Here is a 21,154-nt window from a genome sequence, read left to right as displayed (position 1 = left end):
CAACACATATCTAAGAACCTTTACACCCATTCATTCCCAGCCTGAGGTCATGTGATCGTGACCTTCTGACATCGCACAGGGCTGAAAACTAAAGGAGACACAACTTTTGCGATCGTACCCTGCCAGACCCTGTGAGACAGAGCTTTTAAAGTGGATTAAAACCTTGTGAAGCGCTTTGTGGTACTCCTCTCATCTGATCTGGAGATACCACAGGAGCAACTGAAAAGGCCCAGCCGGGACTCTACTTCTGGGGAGAGCTCCTGACAGAGAACATAAACTGCACCGGAGCAGAAAAGAGGCAGCTCTGGAAGATGATTAGCACAGCACAGACTACCCCAGATGGCATCTCTCTCACTACCTCACCGGAGTGAGACAAATATTGCATGACTTAATGTGGCGTGTCGCTGTGGTTTAGCAAGGCATTGCATGATCCACTGGATGGATCCAAACACACCTACAGTAAAATAACAGTCATAAGGCAATCACAGCCACACAAGCCAGGCTCTGCTGCTTTAACAGGCACCAGTCCCCTCCCCTTTTTTCTGCCCACCCCCACAAGAGCCTGGTGATGTGCAGGCTCTGCAGAGCAGGACTTTCAAACGATATCATTACCATTTCAAAGAGCCCGCTGCTGCCTCATGTAGACCTACGAGCTGAGGCATGTTACACAAAGCAGGGCGTGTTGGCACAAACCGCCTCATCATCATCGCGTCTCTTCACGCCTAACTGAAGAGTTAACCCAGCACTTTTCAAAGGGGTTGAGCTGTTGTTTCAATTTCCCGACAGGCACTGATGCTGCGCCGCGTCCACCGTTGCTGCGGTGAGGCATCACTGCTGCTCATCAACGAACGCCTAGTTACTGTGGCTGTCAAGTACATGGCGGATACAGAGCAGGGGGGGACCGAGTCATACGCAGGCCACTGAGGATACATCCACTGAACAGTACTCAGAACAATTCAGTGGACAAGATTATTACAATATTTATCCGATGCACTCAGAGGCATCCAGTAAAAAGAAAAGAGGGTGTTTCGGTCTCCTAAATGACACATTTGAATACCGCTGAACACAAACACACAGCTTAGCTCACAGCAGCTCCCTCCTGCAACATTAATGTCCTGATTTATCCTCTGATGTACAAATGTCAACCTTTGTCAGCCTCCATCCCTGCATCTCCTCCTTCACCCCTGCGCCAGCTCACATCACCTCTCCCTTTCCTTATTTGCCTCCATGCTTGACACCTTTTTCATTACTGCTCTCCAACCAAAAGCATTGCTCCATTTTTCCATCAGTATTCCTCTCACTAGCCTCCTCCCCTCTTCTCTCCTCACCCTCCACAGATATTGCACATTTCTCCAACCTCTTCCCCTTCTCCTTGTTTTGCTTCATTGTCTTTTTTCCTCTCTGCTTGGGGATCCTCTAGTGACATCACTACTCCTGCCGTTACCATGGTTTCAGGGGGAAGGGACAGTAATAACTGTTTTCATCAAACAAGACGGGCTTTGGTGATGTTATTTCTCAATCTCTGTCCTCGCAAACACGGAAAAATAAGCACAAAAACTTAGGAATGATTCTTTATTGAAGCATCCAGGAACAGATTTAACTCTAAAAATGACTGATTTCAGGTCAGCGTAATTGACGGGTCAGTGTGAACGAACAAGTCATCATCGTACAAGTCGTCCTCCAGGTCGCCCTCCTCTTCGGTGAAGTAAGTGGGGAAAGGAGGATTGAGCAGTGAGGAGCTCCTGGTTGGCAGTTTGGTGTCTCTTACCTGCAAACACACACACACACACACCCTTTTAAAAACAAAAACACTGAAAGAACTTGGGAGGCACTGCACACATAGCCGGTATCCCACAAAACAAAGAGTTGGCCTGCAATACGAAAGTGAGATGAATGGCATCAAAAATGATTCTCTCAAAAACGGAGACCAGAGTTGAGATGTGCAAATTGTCCATTGTCAGCTTTGCTTGTGGAGGTAAATAATCGGGTTTTAGGTTTTATTACATCACTACCCATGACAAATGCTCTGACATAACATGTGTGACCTGGGTTTACACTTAGACCATAGGTGAAGGACGACGTTAAAGTAACACGGAGTAGTTTTTAACACTTTAAGATGTTAGTTTAAAAGTGGGTTTCAGTGATTCTGCAGGTAGAAACTTCACCTTGGACAGCACTCTTCAGCCCTCTGCTGACCAGAAATCACGCTGAGTTTTATGGGATGGGTAGGTGACCTAGGGGGAGCTCTAATGGCTGTTAGCTGCTTACAGTGCCAGTAGCTAATAGAAAGACTAGCTTTGTCAGTTCGCCGACCTAAAGTGAAAGGCTCAAGAAGAAATGGAAGAATTTTTCTGGCGTCACGGTGGAGCTGGGAGCTAAAAGTAGGAGAGTAAAGCCTTTGGAAACGAGTAAAGAGCTACAGCCTGAGTGGACATTGGAGTGGCCTACACTAGGAAGCTAAAGGCTAAGAAATCACGGACTGATGGTGACCTGGCTTTGTTGCTACTGGATTTGTAAGGAATTATATTTATTTGTCCAACAATGTGGATCTTTTTTTCATGGCTAATTTTAATAACAGTTGGCTTATGTTAGTGTTAGCTCATTGTTAGCACTAGCCACAGCAGGCTGCAGCAGAGATGTTTATGACAGTTGTAATTCCGGTTTCAACCTATAGGATGGAGGAGGAGGAAACGGTTTAGTGTTATTTTAAGGACAGCTATTGCCTGTTGTTCCACATCCAAGGAAGGTTTTTCTGTAAAGACGCCGATGATTTGGGGACTGATGCTACAGGCTTGGCATGCCTATGAATGTGCTTCACCAGGCGCCGGATTTTTCTTCCAGCTGAAAACGAGGTGGTGTGGACCCAAGTTATTTTTCCCTAGATGGGTACGGGAGTAGAGGATATTTGGGTTCTACAAACACCCGGGTAAGTGCACATGGACTCGGAGAGAAAGACAAATCAGCTTTGACATAAAAATATTCTTAAAAAGAAAAAAATGTCTCACAGAGATTAGAAAAGAGAGAAGAAAATCAATCACTGGTGCAATTAGGTCGTTAGGTTTCACATATCAACACCCTCTACTTTTATTGCAAATAAACTCAGGAAAAAGTGAGAATCAGCAACACAACATGATGTTTAGAGTTTCCGGAGTCGCAGGATGATCCGTCAGTCAAATCCCGGACAGGAACAGTAGCATCCGAGCACAGAAATTACACAAATCTCTGTGCACAACTATTAAAAGAGTCTTTGTTGAGCAGATGAACTCGCATGTGAAATGTTGTTAAAACACAAACACCTTCAGCTTCCAAACAGGGAAGCAGACAAGGAGAAACATCACATTGATTTAAAAAAGCCCTTCTAAGCTGACCGGAGGCCGCCGGTCAATTTGTGAACCTGACTGTGAGACGAGTGAACAGGGACCGTCTGCAAATAGCAGCACCTGAAGCAGCAGCCTCAACCCTCAGTAAGGTAGAGACTCTGACTAACATGTTCCTTTATCTGATTGTTTAGATATTTTTATTCTGTTTTTACATCTTTATTTATCTCTCTGTCTCAATTTAACTTCACGCTTTAGAGAGTTACAGTAAAAAATATATATTTATTTATAAAGCCCTTTAAAAGTAGTTTTGGCATGACTATCCTGATATGATTCTAACTTTTTAAATTTTAATTAAATTATTCAATTTTTTTATGTTACTAAAACACCATCATTCTGGCATAAAAGGAAGTGGGGGGTATGAATGATTTTGATGAATTAAAGGCCTATAATATCATTATTCTATTTAAAATGTGTCTTTTACACAAGTTATGATCAATCCGACCAGACTTGACTGTGAAAAAAATCTCAGAAAGAAGAATAAAAGTAGGAGAGATGGATCAAAACACACAAAATAAATAAAATTAAGCCTGTCCAAAAAATATTCATTTAATTATTAAAAAAAAAAAATATATATATATATATATATATATATATATATATATATATATATATATATATATATATATATATATATATATATCCCCAATAAATAAAAATGTATTAGTTATTTAAAATAAAATAAATTCTGTCTAATAAATAAATCATCTCAGAAAGAATAAACTAGGAGAGATTGGTCAAAATTCACACCAAATAAATAAAATCTGTCCAATAAATAAATTATTTAAAATAAAATTAAAAATATTCTGCCCAATAAATAAATACATTATTTACTTATTTTTTAAAAATCTGTCCAATAAGCAAACAAAATAATAAATAATAAATAAAAGAATAATAAAACTGGGAAAGATGGATCAAAATTCACACCACATACACCAATATCTGTCCAATAAATACATTAATAAATGTTTTAATTATTACAAATAAAATCAATACAACTGTCCAATAAACAACATAATAAATTATTAACATTTCTCTGTAGCTGCTCATCTGGCCGCCTTGCTCAATCTCCTCAAACAGAGATAAGGTTGTTTGGGACGGAGACAGAAATGAATGAGCACCGGTGCCTGAAGCCCTTCTCTACAGGTGGAGTGATGGTTCCCCGTCACGTAACCGACCCCCCGAATGAGACCTCAGTTAATGAAGAGGTAAAGGAATCGGCACTGATCCTGAGAGAAATCAGTCATCAGCTGTGATTTATTGTGTTTCAGCCGTAGCTCAAGTATCCTGTTTCACCTCAAACTCTGGTAATACAGATGCAAATAAACAAGTAGATGAATGGGAATATTTGCTCTGTTTAACGTGATTAATAACTAAAACTAAACAGGCGCTTTCTGGGTTCCTGCCTTAATTATAGTAACCGATTAAAACCCCTCAGAGACTCTTAACCCACCTTAGGGACGACTGGCCAAGCGATTAATTAGTTAGAGGTTAAAAATAGATCAAAGATCTGTTATTAGTTGCTCTCGGTTATGAAGGGACGCTTCACAGAAAAAACCTTTTTTACTTATTTTTTTAAATGATGAGTTTCTGAACATGAAAACTGTTTCTCTAGGATACGAAAATCCTGACAGATCTACGTCACACTTAACATTCACGGAACATCTCAGCTAATAGAAGCTAACTGTTAGCATTAGCAACTCCACCACACAGCAGAGTTCCTCCAGGCTTATTTCATTTGTGCTGATTAAACATCAACATTACAAAAGAAACCGAGTCAGTGGTAGAGCCATGTTGCTGCTAGCCAATCAGAGGAGAGATGTCCAAATATCAGGAAAAAAAAAAGAGTCCAAATCCTTTTGTCAGACGCTACTTTCTCCTCTGGCTGAATTCTCTGTCCTCAAACAGGCACAGCGGAGCCTCTCCCATGAGGACAACTTAAAAGGCGTTCATTTCTACTGGAGGAATGCAATCAATAAACCCTCGTGCAGTCGGTGGTTTACGTACAAACACGTCCCAACGATAAAAACTAACCAGGGACATCAATCATTAACCTGCAGCTTCTAGAGCGAAAACAGGTGTGTGTGTGCACGTGTGTGTGTGTGTGTGAACAAGATAGTATGAGAGAGAGTGTGAAAATTAAAGAGAGAGTGAGCATTTAGATTCATTATTGCTAGTATCCAGAACAAATATAAGTGTGTGTGTGTGTGTGCGTGCGTGTGTGTGTGATACAGTATGCAACACACTCATGAGATGAGAGCAACATGCTGAGTATGGAGATGGATGATCTGCAACATTACTAACATCATTAAGGTGTGTTCTCTCATTCCCTCACACACACACACACACACACACACACACACACACACACACACACACACACACACACACACACACACACACACACACACACACACACACACACACACACACACACACACACACACACACACACACACACACACACACACACACACACACTGCTGATGTAGCACAGTGTCAGTGAAGATAAATCACACGGTCCTCCAGGTGTGACAATGCTTCACAGGTGCAAGGTCGCCTGCTGGAACCGACTGATGACTTCAAACTCCATTCTGTGATTATTTTTACCTTCAAGACGCAGTTCCTGTGACCGGGGACAGAGCCGTGCACGTACAGCACGTTGTATTTGGTGTTCACCCTCCATATCTGGGAGACAGAGATGCAGGAAGGAGGATGAATCAGACTAAATGGAGCTGAAACAGACGCCATGTTGTTTCTGACGCTACCTTCAGCCCGTGTGCCGTCACGTAGGTGTTGCCCATTCTGCCGGGCATCTTCTTCCCTTTGAAGACTTTGGCTGGATCCTAAGTAGAGATGAATACCACACATCGGTAAAGGTGATAGGAAGCCAACTGTCCACGTTTGGTGCTCGTCTCACCCCTCCTGGTCCAGAAGCTCCCGGTCTCCGGTGAGTTTTGGTTTGACCGTGACTGGCTGGCTGACCTTTGAATCCCCATCGCTTCATGACACCTTGGAAACCCTTACCGATGCTGGGGGGGAACACAACAAATGCACATTTATGGACTTGTTCAACAGTGTAAGTTAAGGTAAGAAGCAGGAAGTAGAGCCAAAACAAGGAGTACACCTGGCTGAGAACCGCTTACGTTTTGGCCGTGACGTCTACAAACTGGCCAGGACGGAAATGTGCTGCATACAGAGGAGTGCCTGAACGTGTGAAACACAGAACGTAGCACATTAAACTCTGATGTGAGACGTACAAATCTCTGTAGGTTCAGATGTCCAACCTGGTTTGAGGAGGGCGTTGTCGGAGACTTTAAAGTAGGACAGTTTCTGTTTGGCGGGCACTCCTGCATTCCTGAACTCCTCCATCATCTTCTCAGACTTCTGTCAGTCAGCGTGAAGGGAAGAAAGCGGGTTGATGGATGCAATAACAGCAGCAACAGTTGGACTTTTTAAGTATACCACCAGCCTGTGGTATGGGAGCCAAACACACACTCACAGTCTTGGCAGTGAGTGTCTGACATTTGCTTTCACTCCACTGACTCTCATCTCAGCACCTTGAGTCACTCCAAACTCTCCCTCTTCCCTTCTGTTGACTAAAACCAGCCTGCCAAAGCGTCTCCCTCCAACCAGCTCGCTTGTGACTGAAGAGTGATGCGGCCGAGCGAGAGGAGTTCAAAACACGTCGACGAGTGGAATCTCGACACCGACACGCCGGGCTCAGTGAATAAATTACATCTGACTACCTCGTACTTTCCTTGCTGTTTTCATGGCTTTTTAAATAGAAAACTTAACCAGGTCCTTGAGTTTTAAATGCATTCTCAACACAAATATATTCTCCTACCCATACTTCCTTCAAAAGCCACGGATAGAAAATAGACGGGGAAACGCTCGGGTCAGAAAAAGCCCCACAAAGCTACGTCACACTGTAAAATCAGCTTTCATGGACAGGAGACCTCAGAGAGCATCTCGGCTAGCGAAAGCTAATCATTAGCATTAGCAACTCCACAACATGGCAGTCACATCAGTCATTAGCTTCTACTATAAGACGCTGTGGTGGCTAATTACCCTGATTTGCTGCCATGACGTGTCGTATGAACGCGCTGTGGTGGCATGGCAAAATGGTGCGGCATTCCTGTCGCCACGCTCGATAGCAATATTACCGCAATCTTATGTGTGTTCTTGCTGTGTCGTGGTTCTAATTCCATGCTTTCGTTCTTTTTAAACACAGAAACAGTTTTGTTTACCTGTTTTGTAGCTACAGTTTCGCCGACGGCTGTCGGCTTCTTCAGGCTGACGCTGATGGTGGCGTCACTTCCCTCTCCCTCTGCTGCCCGCTCTCCCCTCTCCGACGATGCAGTCCCATGCGTGGTCCAGCGTGTAAACTCCATCGTCCCTGTTCATGGTCCCACATCCACGTCTCCTTATCTCGATTGCTTCCTTGATCCATCTTTTGTATTTCTGTTGTTCGGTGTTTATGATCCTTGTGTTGTCCCAGTCCATTATATGGTTTTCTCTTAAGCAATGATCTGTTACGGTTGACTTCTTTATTGTGCTTTCTGCTTCTTCTTTTGCTGCTCTTGTGTGTTTTCGACTTGCCTCTTTCTCGCACTCCTTTCTGTGTTCTATTGTTCGTGTGTTGAGTTGGCGTCCGGTTTCTCCTATGTATGTTTTATTGCATATTTTGCATGGGATTTCGTAGATGACTCCACATTTAAGTCCAGCTGATATTTTGTCTTTTGGGTGTACTAATCTGTTTCTAACTGTTGTGTATGATTTTGTTGGTGTGTTTATGTTGTGTTTTTTCATTGTTGCTCTTATTTTTTCCGTTATGCCTCTGATGTATGGTAGGGTTATCACTGGTTTTGGTTCTTGTCTTTCTGGGTTTCTGGTTGTTTGCTTAGGTTGTTCTTTGCTTTCTGTTGTTGTTTGTTGTTTTCCTTTGTTTATCGCCCATGTCGGGTATGCGCAGGTCTTTAAAGCGTGTTGTATGTGTTTGTCTTCTTGTTTACGGTCTCTCTCTTCTGTTATTATGTTTGCTCGGTGATATAATGTTCTGATTACTCACATGTTGTGTATGGTATGAGAAAACCATATAATGGACTGGGACAGCACACGGATCATAACCACCAAACAACAAAAATACAAAAGATGGATCAAGGAAGCAATCGAGATAAGGAGACGTGGATGTGGGACCATGAACAGGGACGACGGAGTTTACTCGTTGGACCACGCATGGGACTGCATCGTCGGAGAGGGGAGAGCGGGCAGTAGAGGGCGACAACGTCCTCTGCTGCCCGCAGATAAACGGAGAAGGAAGTGACGCGCCACCATCAGCGTCAGCCTGGAGAAGCCGGCAGCCGTCGGTGAAACGTAGCAACAAAACAGGTAAACAAAACTGTTTCTGTGTTTAAAAAGAACGAAAGCATGGAATATTACCGCAATGACGGACTTCTGAATGAAGATCACGGTTCACGCAACAGCAATACTGAAATATTGAAAATGAAAGTAAATGTGGGCAGTTGGTTTCGCTGAGATGGAAAACTGGAGCGATGCAGAGCTGCTGGAGCGTCTCTCCGCCGGAGCTGAAGCTCGAGTCTCCAGCCAAGTCACCGGGACGGTGGAGGACAGAACCCTTTGGAATGTGGCTTCAAATCAGCACAAAGACAACATGTTACTCAGCAGCACGTCAGCAGTGCGGAGACCACCCACACATGCCTTTATACAGCCATCGCGTAATCGTTTGTGAGGATCACACGATCGCGCCACATTACTGCCCCTCTCTGACCGTTTGTGAACGACAAAAGGCTCCCTGAATGCTAATGAGCAAAACTATAAATGACGCCATTTTCTTTCTCCTCTCCTCCAACTAACGTGAACCTTCTGAAACAGGAGCGCCAGAGCTTTTATTCATAGAAAACGACTCACAAGGCATTCATTCATTCATTCATTCATTCATTCATTCACACTAAAGCCCACAGATGAGGAAACAAGCTCCTTACAGCCTTTATGTCACTAGGCTGTGACAAAGTGAGAGGAGCACTGGTACGGGGTTTTTAAAGAGTCCGAGAACATTCTAGTCCAGGAGTAATCCCATGAGCACCTAACCGGCATGTTTTAGTTGTCTCCCTGCTCCAACACACCTGGCTGTGACTTGTGAGTGATTAACAGGCTTCTGCAGTGCTTGATGACCTGCTGAACAGGTGATTCAACCTGCTGACGAGGTCATGTTCTTTCACTCAAGAGTTGTTGAAGGCACCATCTGAAGTTAGCTCCAGGATCCTCGTGTTAAATCCACCGCACGCTTCAGTTTCTACACTTCATGAGTAAACGAGATCATCTGGAGGAGAGGACTGCATCTAAAGTGGTTCTACGTACGGGCGTATTTAATGTGTTTATAGCGAAAGTTCATAAAAAACAACTGAGGCAGAAACGGATTCGATACAAAATCTCAGTAAAAGTAGAAAGAGCAGCTTTTTCGTTTCCTTTTAAAGCATCTAGATGTTCCTGAAGATGTTTACTTTTCATCGGAGCAGATTTCACAAACTTAGAGAGCAAGCAACAAGAAAAAGAAGTCACCCTAAATAAATTAGCACTCATTGATTACTCATCTCTGGATAACTGGGCATTTACAGACAATCCAAACATCAAAGGTTCATAATTTCTACAGCTACAAAGACTTAACTATTCATAAATAATTATTTCTGAATACCTACATGGAACGGTGACACGTTCTTCCCTCCTATCACAAGTGCAGCCGTGCGTCCATCAAACTCTTCTTTAGACAGACACTTTATTACGTGGCAGTCTTGCACCTGGAAGGAATAACAACATCAGACGGTGCGGCGCAGCAGCAACTGCAAAGACTTAGCCCGGCGGCCTCTTTTCCCTGTGCTGCGTGGTCCTCCTGAGCTCAGACATAAACAGATGCATAATTAGAGAGAAGTCCCTGTTGTAAAGTATTAATGTTCACCCACAGACATAACGAGTAATCATCTTTTTTTAACACAAAAGAACCTGTTTTAAAATAAACCTGCAGTTTAAAAAAAAAACTGTGGGCGTATTTCCAGCTCAAGAGACCAAAATTACATTTTCTGTTTCTCATTTAGCAGATCACTACCATTTCAGCCCAAAAGGAGAAGACTAAACGAGGCCAGAGGGGATAGAATGAAGGAACAAGCTTCATCTCAAACTCTGCTTTAATCTGGATGCAAACACTAATGAACAAATGAAAAAGTCTTCTTTAACGACTTCTTTTCTTTATTTAAGACCAAAGGAATAAACATTGCTTGGCCTGTTTTTGGCTGAAAAGCCTAAATTACACTCTTACCTGCAACAGTGTGACTGCGTGCTTTTCTCCCGTTTTAGTCCAGATTGGAGCCATGCCCAACTTGACGGCAATTAACCCAACTCGTCGACTTCCTGGGTGGAGGACGAGACTGTGAGTAAAACAGGAAGTGCCCTCCTGAAGGACGCCGCTCCATCCTGATCACATAAACCTACCCTGTGTCCACTCGTGTCTCGGCCAGGGCTCGTCTTTGAGAGGGCTGAACCTTTCAGCTGTCTGTTGTCGGTATTCCTCTGCCATGATGTTCCTCATGAACTTCTGGTTGTCTTCTGTGAGGTGTTCTTCGAACCAGGTGGTGGTCTTTACTGTCCTGATGCAGCCCGCCAGATGGGCAGGACTGAGAAGTTAATAACATTTAAAGCATGAGATATGGCTGCTTCTAATGTCAAAAATAATAAAATAAATCAAATGATCATAGTGACTCAAACAGAATCTTTACACAAAGATGAAATCTAAGCTATGCGTTTACATTTAATAATGAACGTTACTCCAAAGGGGTTCGAATGAAGGCGACTGGACTTATTTGGTTTCTCGAACACGCTTCACTCGTTGGATGACAAGTGAAACGTCTTCAAAAAACCAAAGAAATCCAGTCGCCTTCATTCGAACCCTTTTGGATTACCATGACTTGGATGACTGAGAACCTTCACCAGCAATGAACGTTACTGTTTAACAAAGGCTTTAATCTAGACGGTAGTGAAAGATATCACTTTATTATAACAGAAATCAAATTGTAAAGATGGTTTAGCAGGGGGTGAAAATGTTTCTGCTGCTGTTTATTCATCAAAAACCCAAAGATGGAGAAATATTTCAGTCCAACGTCAAAGCCTTACAGAGTCATCGATTGGAGTATTTGAATCCAACAGCCTTGTTCTCTTATGACCTGTGTGTGTTTACTACTGACAACATCACTGCTGGACGGTAGGGCTGAACGATTAATCGCACATGCAATTATATTGCGATGTGATAAAATGTTGTTCTGTTCTGACTCAGGAGCTTAATCACAATTACTTTCCAGAATCGTTCAGCCCTACTGGACAGTGTCTCCAGACATAAAAATATTGATATATTTTTAAACAAGACACCAAATGATCCTGTAAAATGTATCCTGCAAACAAGCAGAGTTTCTAGCTTCTGCTAGCTTGCTGATCACCCATCACATCTACTCTTATGCATCTGGTCTTTCGTGTGCTGACATAACTTACAGAAACACTTTAGATTGATAAAAAATCTCTGGGTTAATGTTCTGCCCTGAAACTTACACTCAGCTTAGTGGTTTTTAATGTTTTGAGGGGATGTCTGTGTTTAAAAGAGTCTTTTCACAACAACAGACAAGTTTTGTTTGTGGAAAGATGGGCTGAACCCCCTCTGCACAACCAGGTAACAGATACGGGGGCCTCCAGCAGCCAAAATACTTCAGAAGCTACCACATATGTAGGGATGAACCGATAAGGTTTTTTGCTGCCGATCACCGATACCGATATCAAAGAATGCTGATCACCGATACCGATCACCGATACCGATCACGTGGATTGGCCAGAAATTTTCCATAACATTATAATGAGTGCTACAAACTACATAATCTGGGAATAAAGGAAATGTAACCTAATCTAAAATGGTCTGTCGGTCTGCTTTGATCTATTTTGAAAACTGCGATCAAAACCGATAGGGGCGCTATCGGCCGATTGGGATCAAATGCCGATCCATCGGTGCATCCCTACCACAAATCTGACCTTACTCTATGATATGAGTGTACACGGCTTAGCGCATGATCCGATGGATGAATTTATTTATGTCATAGGCGATGGTGGCAGAGGAGTTGGTGCCCGCCCCGTAACCGGAGGGTTGCAGGTTCAAGCCCCGTCTGTGGTAGTCGTGTCGTTGGCCAAGACACTTAATCAGGTGGTTTTTGGAGGGACCAGTGGTGCCTGTGTAGCTTATTACTACCAGTGTGTCAAAATGTGTGTGCATGAGGCAATTTTGTAAAGCACCTTGGGGGTTGTAGAACCCTAACAGGCACTATATCAAATACAGGCCATTTACCGCTCGTAAAGTTAGCTTAACGTGATTTACTTTTGTTTTCTCAGGCAGGAAAAATGTGCTTTATTATCATGAATGATGTGATCCTCCCCTAAATGGAATTTAAATGAATGAAGTGGTTCTTACACATTTGGACCATCTGCTTGTCGGTCTCACCGAACCACCGCACTTCTGCATTTACCTGGCTCCTTCACTCATTACGCACTCACGCATTTTACAACAGAACACCACTGGTGTGAGGTTCTCCGCTCAATAATATCATGGGAGAAACAGCTGGCTGCTACCACTTCAACTTTAGGACAAACAACCAGAGTCCCAAGATGAAAAATAGAGTTTGAAGTCACAGACAACAAAAGGTTTTTTTGGATGTAGAAAATGACAAATGACGTTTAACTCTATCAGGTGGGCGTGGCCTTAGGGTGAGAGCTGACAGGAGGGGTGAGGGTTCCGTGACCGTGTTTATGTTTAAAAGCTTGCTTGTTTTGCAAACTTGCCATTGCAGCTTTAAGAATATGAGTTGCCTTCGTTTTCTGAAGCTTTCAGAGCTAAAGTTAAGCCCTTCTCTTACATAACAAATCCAGCACATTACTAAGCTGCTCAAAAAGCGTTAGCCGTTACCTGTCGAGTATTTTATCTAATGGATTTTTATTTAGAGCTTTGGTTTTTGCTCTTTGTCTCTACTTGACTTCACTTCACACGGACGTGCTTCATTGTTTAATCAGAACTGTTTATTCTAAGTGATCGTTCAAGTCCAGCAGGTCCAAATATCTCCTATGATCTCCCACACACACTTCAGTCAGGTGTGAATCACAGAAGCTGTGGGTGAGTGGCACAGAACTGCAATATCAAACTTATCTGTCAGACCTTTAGGTCGGGTATACACCTGCTCTTGAGTTTATCTTTGCATCATGACTCCTCGCTGGCGCTTCCACAGGTGAAATGTAGATCCAAAGGAGGTAGAGCCTTTTCATGTTTTACCCATAAGCTGTGGAATGAGCTGTGGATATCCCATGACGAGCACACACACTGCAGGTTTGTAAGTGTTACCTGAAAACTGGTTTTTATACTGTTGCCTTTGCTGGTAACTGGCTATTTTTAGGTTTTGGAATAACTGGACTTCATTTATACTTACACGTTTTCAAGCTTCTTTCCGGAGTATACGATGGCACCATCTAGTGGCTGACAAGAATATCACACAAAAAGTCTATTCCTCTGTTTGTTTAAGATGGCGACTTCACGTTTCTGTTTATAAATGTGCTTCTTAGACGACAAACGGAGCTAAACAAGCTGTTTAACGAGTGTTATTCTCATGTCATGGTGTGTTTTCATATATTTATATTTTAGAGACTTACTTGTCCATGAAAAGTTCATCAACTCTGCATCAGCCGAAGTATTCCTTAAATTTGAAGCAAGTCTACCGCTATTGGTTAGTTCTGGTCGGCGCTCAGTTTCCTATTGAATGGAGCTCTGCGGGGCAGGGGGCGTGATTGGCAATTTTTTTTTAAAAGACATATTGCTTAGGGATGCACCGATACGATGCCAATACCAGTATCGGTATCGGTAAAAGTTAACCGATACCAGGAACCGATCCCAATGCAGTTGCTTGAAAATGGCTTCACTAACTTGTCATTTCAGTTCACCTAATATTTTAGTTTTGTGATGATTTCCATTCATATATTTTACTTTTTATCTACCTCACAGTCTTTTCCTGTGCAGAGAAGAAAATAAAATCTGTATTCCAAATCATTGCCTTTTTTTGTATGGTAGAAGTATCGGTATCGGCGAGTACTCAGATACAAGTATCGGTATCGTATCGGTTTGGGAAAAAGTGGTATCGTTGCATCCCTAGTATTGCTTACATTTTATCACAGTACATAATGAGACAATCGCTTTTACAGATTTCTGAAAAATCATACCTCATTTCTGAAAGGGGAAAACTCCGGAAAGCAGCTTTAATAGCTGTATTTATTTGGTTTGTAAAGTAATTTGCGTCTACGTCTGTAGCAGGGCTGTAGCAAAGCCTCAATGACGTCAGCAACTCGATTCTAAAAATTTGTCGACGTCAGATCCGGTAGTCGACGCACCACGCCCACTTGTTGCATCCCCAGGAGTTTGTAAATAGAGGAGGAATCTGCCTGTTCTTCCTCTAGTTCGCCCTCTTCTCCACCTTCACTAACATCTCCGCCAAATACCGAAGACCCGGAACAACGCCCGTCCGCTACTAGATTCCTTTCCTGTTTTGCCCACCTTCGTCTCCCGGCAACGGACAACAACTTCTGGGGTCAGATACGCTGCTTCATCTCTAACCTGCTTCATCTCTACCGCAGATGTAGGACATCACCGGGAGCGTTTCTCCCTTCATAAAGGAGCTTCTTTCAGACATGAGGAGAGCTGTTTTGGTGGTAGCATTCTCTCCTCCGTGCTGGTCTGTTTGCTGCTGAGTGTTTTTGGTTTATTTAAACTTGGTAACTTGAACTTAACGTTGGTAAAGCTACTGTTAGCATTTTCGCTAACAGCTAGTGATGGGACGAACGACACTGGCGCGTCAGCACAGTGTCGACTGCACAAGAGTGAAACCCCGTATCGGTGCGTGTATCGCTTTAAGAAAATATCACGTGACCGACACAGGATTGTGTGTCGTTTGGATGCGCCGCGCCAAATTGTGTTTATAAGGAAACAAACTGTATCGACATGTTGCGGATTTGTTGGTTAGAGTTTTGCTGTTTGATTTTGGATTTTTCCTTACTCTCACGCTCACTTTTCTCCGCTGACTTCATGGATCGTTCCTAGAAGTTTTCCCCAGTCTGGAATAATTTTGATCTTTTGACGCCAAAAAAGGTAAATTGTTTTCTCCATTTGGCAACGTTTACTGTTATTTCTGTATTGTAAATGTGTTTGTAGTCTTTCTCTGGTAAGAGGCTTAAATTGTTTTCAGATAAATTAACTATTTATTTTATTGTAGGTGAAGTGTCGGCTCTGCTCCACAGAGCTGTCTTACTCAAATAAGAGCACTTCATCAATGCTGAGGCATTAGAGTTCGGCATGGCAACGATGAATTGGTAGATACCCCAGGTATGTTGAAATTATCACCAAAAAATCTGAATTGTCAAAATTAGTCTATTACACACAAAAGGCTTTGTGTGACTCTGTAGTATTGCTTGTAAAATCCTTTTCATAAGCTTTCTAAAGCTTTTAAAAAAGTATTTCCTTTTGGCTTGCAGTTCCTAACAAGCAAGCAGTGGATGATGCTGTGGTTAAAATGATCATCAAAGACTGCCAGCCACTCACCATTGTTGAAAATGAGGGATTCAGGGAGCTCCTGAAGCTTATTGCACCCTCATATGTTCTACCAAGCAGGAAGGTATGTTTAAGAAATGTTTGCTTTAATTAATCAACTACTTTCATGGTGTGTGTGTGTGTGTGTGTGTGTGTGTGTGTGTGTGTGTGTGTGTGTGTGTGTGTGTGTGTGTGTGTGTGTGTGTGTGTGTGTGTGTGTGTGTAACATTGGTATTACAGTATTGGTATGTTTACTTGTAGGTCATCAAGGACTTGGTGAGCCAGAAATATGAAGAGGAAAAGGAGAAAACAAAAAAGGACCTCCAGAGCGTCATTGCTGTTAGTTTAACAGCTGATATGTGGACATCCATTAATATGGAGGCATATCTTGCCGTTACTTGCCACTATGTGGACAAAGAAAGCCATGAACTCTGTTCATCAGTCTTGGGAGTGCAGCATTTCCCTCAGAAACACACTGCAGAAAACATGGCCACAGTTAAAAGGAGCCTCATGAAGGAGTGGGGCATAGCAGGCAAAGTCAGGTGTCTTGTCACTGATGCAGCAGCAAACATGATTGCATGTGCTCGAATGCTGCAAGTACGGCAAACCATTTGCATTGCCCATTCCATAAATTTAATTGTAAGAAAATCATGTGATCAAATCTCAACACTAACAGAACTACGCAACAAAGCACGGCAAATTGTGACATACTTTCGATCAAGCACCATGGCCAAGGAAAAGCTCACTCAAATGCAGCAACAGCTGGGAACACCATTGCATAAATTAATAAATGAGGTGCCGACACAATGGAACAGCACCTACCACATGCTGGAGAGATTGACTGAGCAGAAGGAGGCAGTCTGGGTGTCACTGGCCTCATTAAAAACTGATCTCACTCCACTGACTCCAGAAGAATTTGAAATCATTGAAGAGATGCTCAGGGTGCTTGCTCCTTTTTACCAAGCCACAAGAGAACTCTCTGAGGAAAAAAGAGTCTCGGGGTCAAAGGTTATTCCATTGATGAGAATGATCCACATTGAGCTTCAACATCAATCTTCAACGGTGACAAAACCCACTGCTAAACAGCTGGCTGAAAATCTGTCAAAGCGGCTAACCGAGTCCATCTGCAACATGGAATCGCTCAGTGTGATGTCACTGGCAACATTGTTGGACCCCAGGTTTAAAACTGCTGGCTTTTTTAGTCCACTGAAAGCAACTGAAGCTGTCAAGAGACTGAAGTCAGAGTGTGCTGCTGAAATGAGGAGCCATGAGCCTGACCCAGCAGTAGAGGAGCCTAGCACTTCACATGGATCAGAACACAGTTCAGGTATGAAAACACATTTCTTTGTGAATATTTGTTTATTTCTGCGGAAGTTTGTCATGTGATAGTAAACCAATGATTAACAGACTTATTTCCAATTTATTTGTTAGGACACAATCTCTGGAGGCACCTTGATATGGAGGTTGAGGAGAGCAGGATGACCTCTAATACTACAGCCAATTCCATAATTGAAGTCCAACGCTACCTGGCTGAAAGAAATGCACCAAGAACACAAGACCCATTACAATATTGGAAAAATAACCAGAATTTATATCCACACCTTTATCAACTCGCACTTCAATTCTTATGCACACCATCTTCATCTGTACCCTGTGAAAGAGTGTTTTCTAAGGCAGGGGAACTGGTGTCTAAGAGGAGAAATCGCCTTGGAGCAAACTTACTGCACAAACTTTTGTTCCTCAATAAAAATGCATAAATGAATCCATATTTAGTCTTTTATTTTGTATGATCTAACACAGAGGTTAACACATTTACACAAGTTAAAACTTTTACTTCTGATTTTTATTAGACACATTCAGAAGATTTAACATGCCAACTCATTGTAGCATTTACACAAAGGTTACAAGCAAATGTTAAACTCCTTTCATAAAGAACTTAACAAATTGAGTAAATTAAATTGCATAATGATATAATATTTTGATTACAGGAAATTAAATCTTGCACACCTGGTGTGGGTTTGCAGCATGTAACCTTTTCCATCTTATTTACCTGCAATGATTTTAGAAATACTGCAGGTGTCGCTATTGAGTGACCAACACAGTGTCAATACAGTGCCGACACAGTTTGGCTAGTGTGTCAATACACTCCTTGAGGTATCATCATTCCATCACTACTAACAGCTTCTTGCGTTTGGATAAGCTGTTACGTTTTGGTTTAGAGTTCATCTTTTTTGTGGTGCAGATCTCCCTTTTATTACATTTTGAGTGTTGTGGGTTTTCGGTTTAGTGTAAAATAACACCTTGAGTTTGGTTTAACCGCCCAGTTTAAGAGTTTGGACCTTTGGAGATCCTTATTTTGGTCCAGAACCCAGTAATCTTTGCCCAGTGGGACATCACTACTTATTTGTACTTTTGTTTTAATTCCCACAGGCAGAATTAGTTTTATTATTCCCAACCTGTAGATGGAAAGATTTATGTTTTTTGTAGTTGTAAATAAACCTGATCATCATTTTAACTTTTAAATCCCGTTATTGTCCCTTCCTTTTTGCACACGAGCCAAACTCCCCAGGAAGAGTCGTAACACCACTCGCCTCACGCACATAAGTGACCAAAACAAAGCAGCATGGAGACACTCTGTCTCCAACCACCTCTCAGGCAGCAGCCTGCACTCCCAAGTTCTACACGTCACCAGAACATAACCAACCGCAACACAATAAAAGCAGTGTTATACAAAATGGAAGGCCTGTAGTGTTTATTCTCTTACAGTAACAATTTATCAATTTTTTTGAGGAATTTATTAGATTTTTTTTGGGTTTTATTAACTGTGCAATAGAAAAATAATCATTAGATTAACTGTCTAAATAGTCATTACAATAGTCGACTATTCGATAAAATAATCGTCAGAATAATCATTTTAAAAATAATCCTTCACCCCCAGCCCTAGTCTGTAGGTAATTTGTTTATGTATGCTGTGTTCAGCGCCCTGGGTGCCTTTGGGCTGCTGAAAGCTCTCCTATGAATAAAAACAATAATGATATCTAATCTTTACCGCAAAGTTGTAGAACGCCAACGTTTTTATTGGGACAGCTGCAGTTAACCCTTTAATGGACATAATATGATTTTCACTAAATGTGTTTGTGGCATGATCTTTTGTTTTAAACTGGGAGGCCCCAATGTTGGTATGAATTTATTGTCCAGAGGACTTAATAGACAGTCCTTAACAAGGTGAGCTGGAACAGCACTGTTATTACTAATCAAGAGTCCGATGTGTGCTTGGCTTATGGCTTGGAGCTCACAAAATCAAAAAGATCAGCATCTAGAATTTTATGCGAGTTTACAGAAAGCCAGTAAACAATGCACACATATATAAACTGCTTTTAATCGATACCCTTCACCATTACACGCATCGTTCTTTTAATGGTACAGGATATAGTTTTACAGTTTGTGTTATGAGCTGTTTTGCTGTTCAGCACTTTTGGAGTGATTTATTAAATAAAAGTGACACTGATATAGCACTTGTCCTGTTATCCAGCTGGTTTAAGAGCTAATTAGTAGGAAATATGCAAACTATTTTTACTCATCCCATTAACTCGTTACCTTATTTGGCAACCACGGCAAAGTTACGCTAATTTTGATGTAGATTTTTTAAACAGGAGAAATAACCTGTCGTTGCGGCTAACTCACTTCCAGCTAGCACAACAGCTAGTCAGTTAACATCGTTACCTTTCAGCTGCTGTCCGAGAAGAAACGAGTTGAGTTCCGCGACGAAGAAGAAACCTACATCCCCACGTCGCCATCCTGCTTCTTATTTCAATAACTAATATATTAAATGAAAACTATTAATAATACACTTTAAAGAAATGTTGTAGCAAAACGCCAGCTAACACATGACTTTTTCCCAGCGATAAATGTCACCCTTGACATTTCCGGTCCTTCATTGTCACCGTTCCTCTGAAAACGGACAAAAGTGAAAAGGTTCCGTTTTGAAAATAAAAATTTCTTACATTGTGCAGATATTCATCATTTTAAATTTTTAAGTATTTTTGTGTGATATTTTCTTGGCTTTGAAATTGCTGCTGTGACACCAAAATTTCGTCCCTGGGTGATAGTGAAGAATTTTCCAGTTATATATAATAATAATTATTATTATTGTTGTTATTATTTTTTTAAACATTAGATAAAAACTAAAATAAATCTCAGTTCGAAAAATCTACAATAACTTGAATTATGTAAAATCACTGTACTCTGGAATGATTTACTAATATGTTTACAGTATATCTATCTTTTTTCTCATAACTTTGTGCTTTTATTTGTTACTTTAAATCAACCATTTCACAGCCATCCATAGTTTTGTGTTCACATACACTGACCAATAAGATTTTCTTATTTCTGAAAAACTATTAAAAATCATTTTAGTTTAGGGGATAAGAAAACATTTCATTGAAAATTCAGGTTATCTTTGAGGAAAATATGTTCTGTCTGTCCAATATAAAAATTACTTTGAAAGGCATGTCAAGAACTTGGTTATGCATAGTTTAGTCCTTGTATCAATACGAGTAAAAAATCAACTAAACAAAAGAATATAATAATAAATGAGAAATTAGTAACAAAATGGTAAATGTTATTTATTCACATTAATAGTATTATAGTACAACCGTTTTAACTTTACATTGAACACATTGAATTTTATCATGTTATAGCCTTAATTTCTGCAAATGAATAAAAATGCATTAAAGAAATGTTTTATTTTCTTTATTCTTTTTGTGAACGTTCATCTCATACATCTGCTTATATTGCCTGCCCACCTGCCATGTTGTGGTGTAGAAATCTAACCCATGACATACAGAATCAGCATAGAGACGGGGGTAAAGTGTTTAAATAAGAATTTATTAAAAGGGAAACCAAGGAAGCAGCATAAATATAGCTGAGTTCTTTCACAAGGGAGCCGGTGCGGGAAATCTGTGGACAGATGGGAGTTAGATCCAACTCGAGGAGGGAACAAGGAATCTGAATTGTGCGGAGGACTTACAGTATGGAGAGGAGGGAACTAGCTTGAGAGAGGAGTGGTCCGGTCTGGGCTGAGAGGGCTTTCCTGGGACTGAGATCCAAA

General features: G+C 41.5%; 2 protein-coding genes across 5 annotated transcripts in view; one reads left to right on the top strand and one right to left on the bottom strand.

Annotated features, from left to right (window-relative positions):
* Positions 1–17,802, top strand: part of LOC129165156 (E3 SUMO-protein ligase ZBED1) — a 267,126-nt gene extending 249,324 nt beyond the window's left edge. The window contains exons 2-6 of one of the 4 annotated variants that reach the window (XM_070547662.1): positions 15,285–15,606; positions 15,731–15,840; positions 15,990–16,129; positions 16,306–17,371; positions 17,476–17,802. In XM_070547662.1, the coding sequence (XP_070403763.1) occupies positions 16,028–16,129; positions 16,306–17,371; positions 17,476–17,801 (1,494 nt within the window). In that variant the 5' untranslated portion in view covers positions 15,285–15,606; positions 15,731–15,840; positions 15,990–16,027 and the 3' untranslated portion in view covers position 17,802. Of the gene's footprint in view, positions 1–15,141; positions 16,130–16,305; positions 17,372–17,475 lie in introns of those variants that run through there. The other 3 variants (XM_070547661.1, XM_070547659.1, XM_070547660.1) reach the window with 3 other exon arrangements.
* On the bottom strand, positions 1,559–20,002 carry mrpl3 (mitochondrial ribosomal protein L3). The gene is made up of 10 exons (XM_015973295.3): positions 19,768–20,002; positions 10,884–11,065; positions 10,711–10,802; positions 10,097–10,195; positions 6,665–6,764; positions 6,524–6,584; positions 6,298–6,409; positions 6,146–6,223; positions 5,988–6,065; positions 1,559–1,768 (listed from the first exon to the last, which is right to left on the bottom strand). The coding sequence occupies exons 1-10, from the start codon at positions 19,839–19,841 to the stop codon at positions 1,619–1,621; spliced, it is 1,026 nt and encodes a 341-aa protein (XP_015828781.1). The 5' UTR covers positions 19,842–20,002; the 3' UTR covers positions 1,559–1,618.
* Between the last annotated feature and the right edge of the window lie 1,152 nt (positions 20,003–21,154).

The sequence above is a fragment of the Nothobranchius furzeri genome, chromosome 19 (genome assembly GCF_043380555.1).
Source record: "Nothobranchius furzeri strain GRZ-AD chromosome 19, NfurGRZ-RIMD1, whole genome shotgun sequence".
Taxonomy (NCBI): Eukaryota; Metazoa; Chordata; class Actinopteri; order Cyprinodontiformes; family Nothobranchiidae; genus Nothobranchius; species Nothobranchius furzeri.
This window is presented reverse-complemented; position numbering and strand designations above follow the sequence as displayed.

What these genes read in the sequence shown, in the direction of transcription:
- mrpl3 (XM_015973295.3), bottom strand. Translation starts at nt 19,841, where the DNA reads ATGGCGACGTGGGGATGTAGGTTTCTTCTTCGTCGCGGAACTCAACTC. An exon ending in ACGCAGTCACACTGTTGCAG is followed by an intron (nt 10,196 to 10,710) that starts GTAAGAGTGTAA and finishes TATTCCTTCCAG; the next exon opens with GTGCAAGACTGCCACGTAAT. An exon ending in ACAGGAACTGCGTCTTGAAG is followed by an intron (nt 1,769 to 5,987) that starts GTAAAAATAATC and finishes GTGTGTTTGCAG; the next exon opens with GTAAGAGACACCAAACTGCC.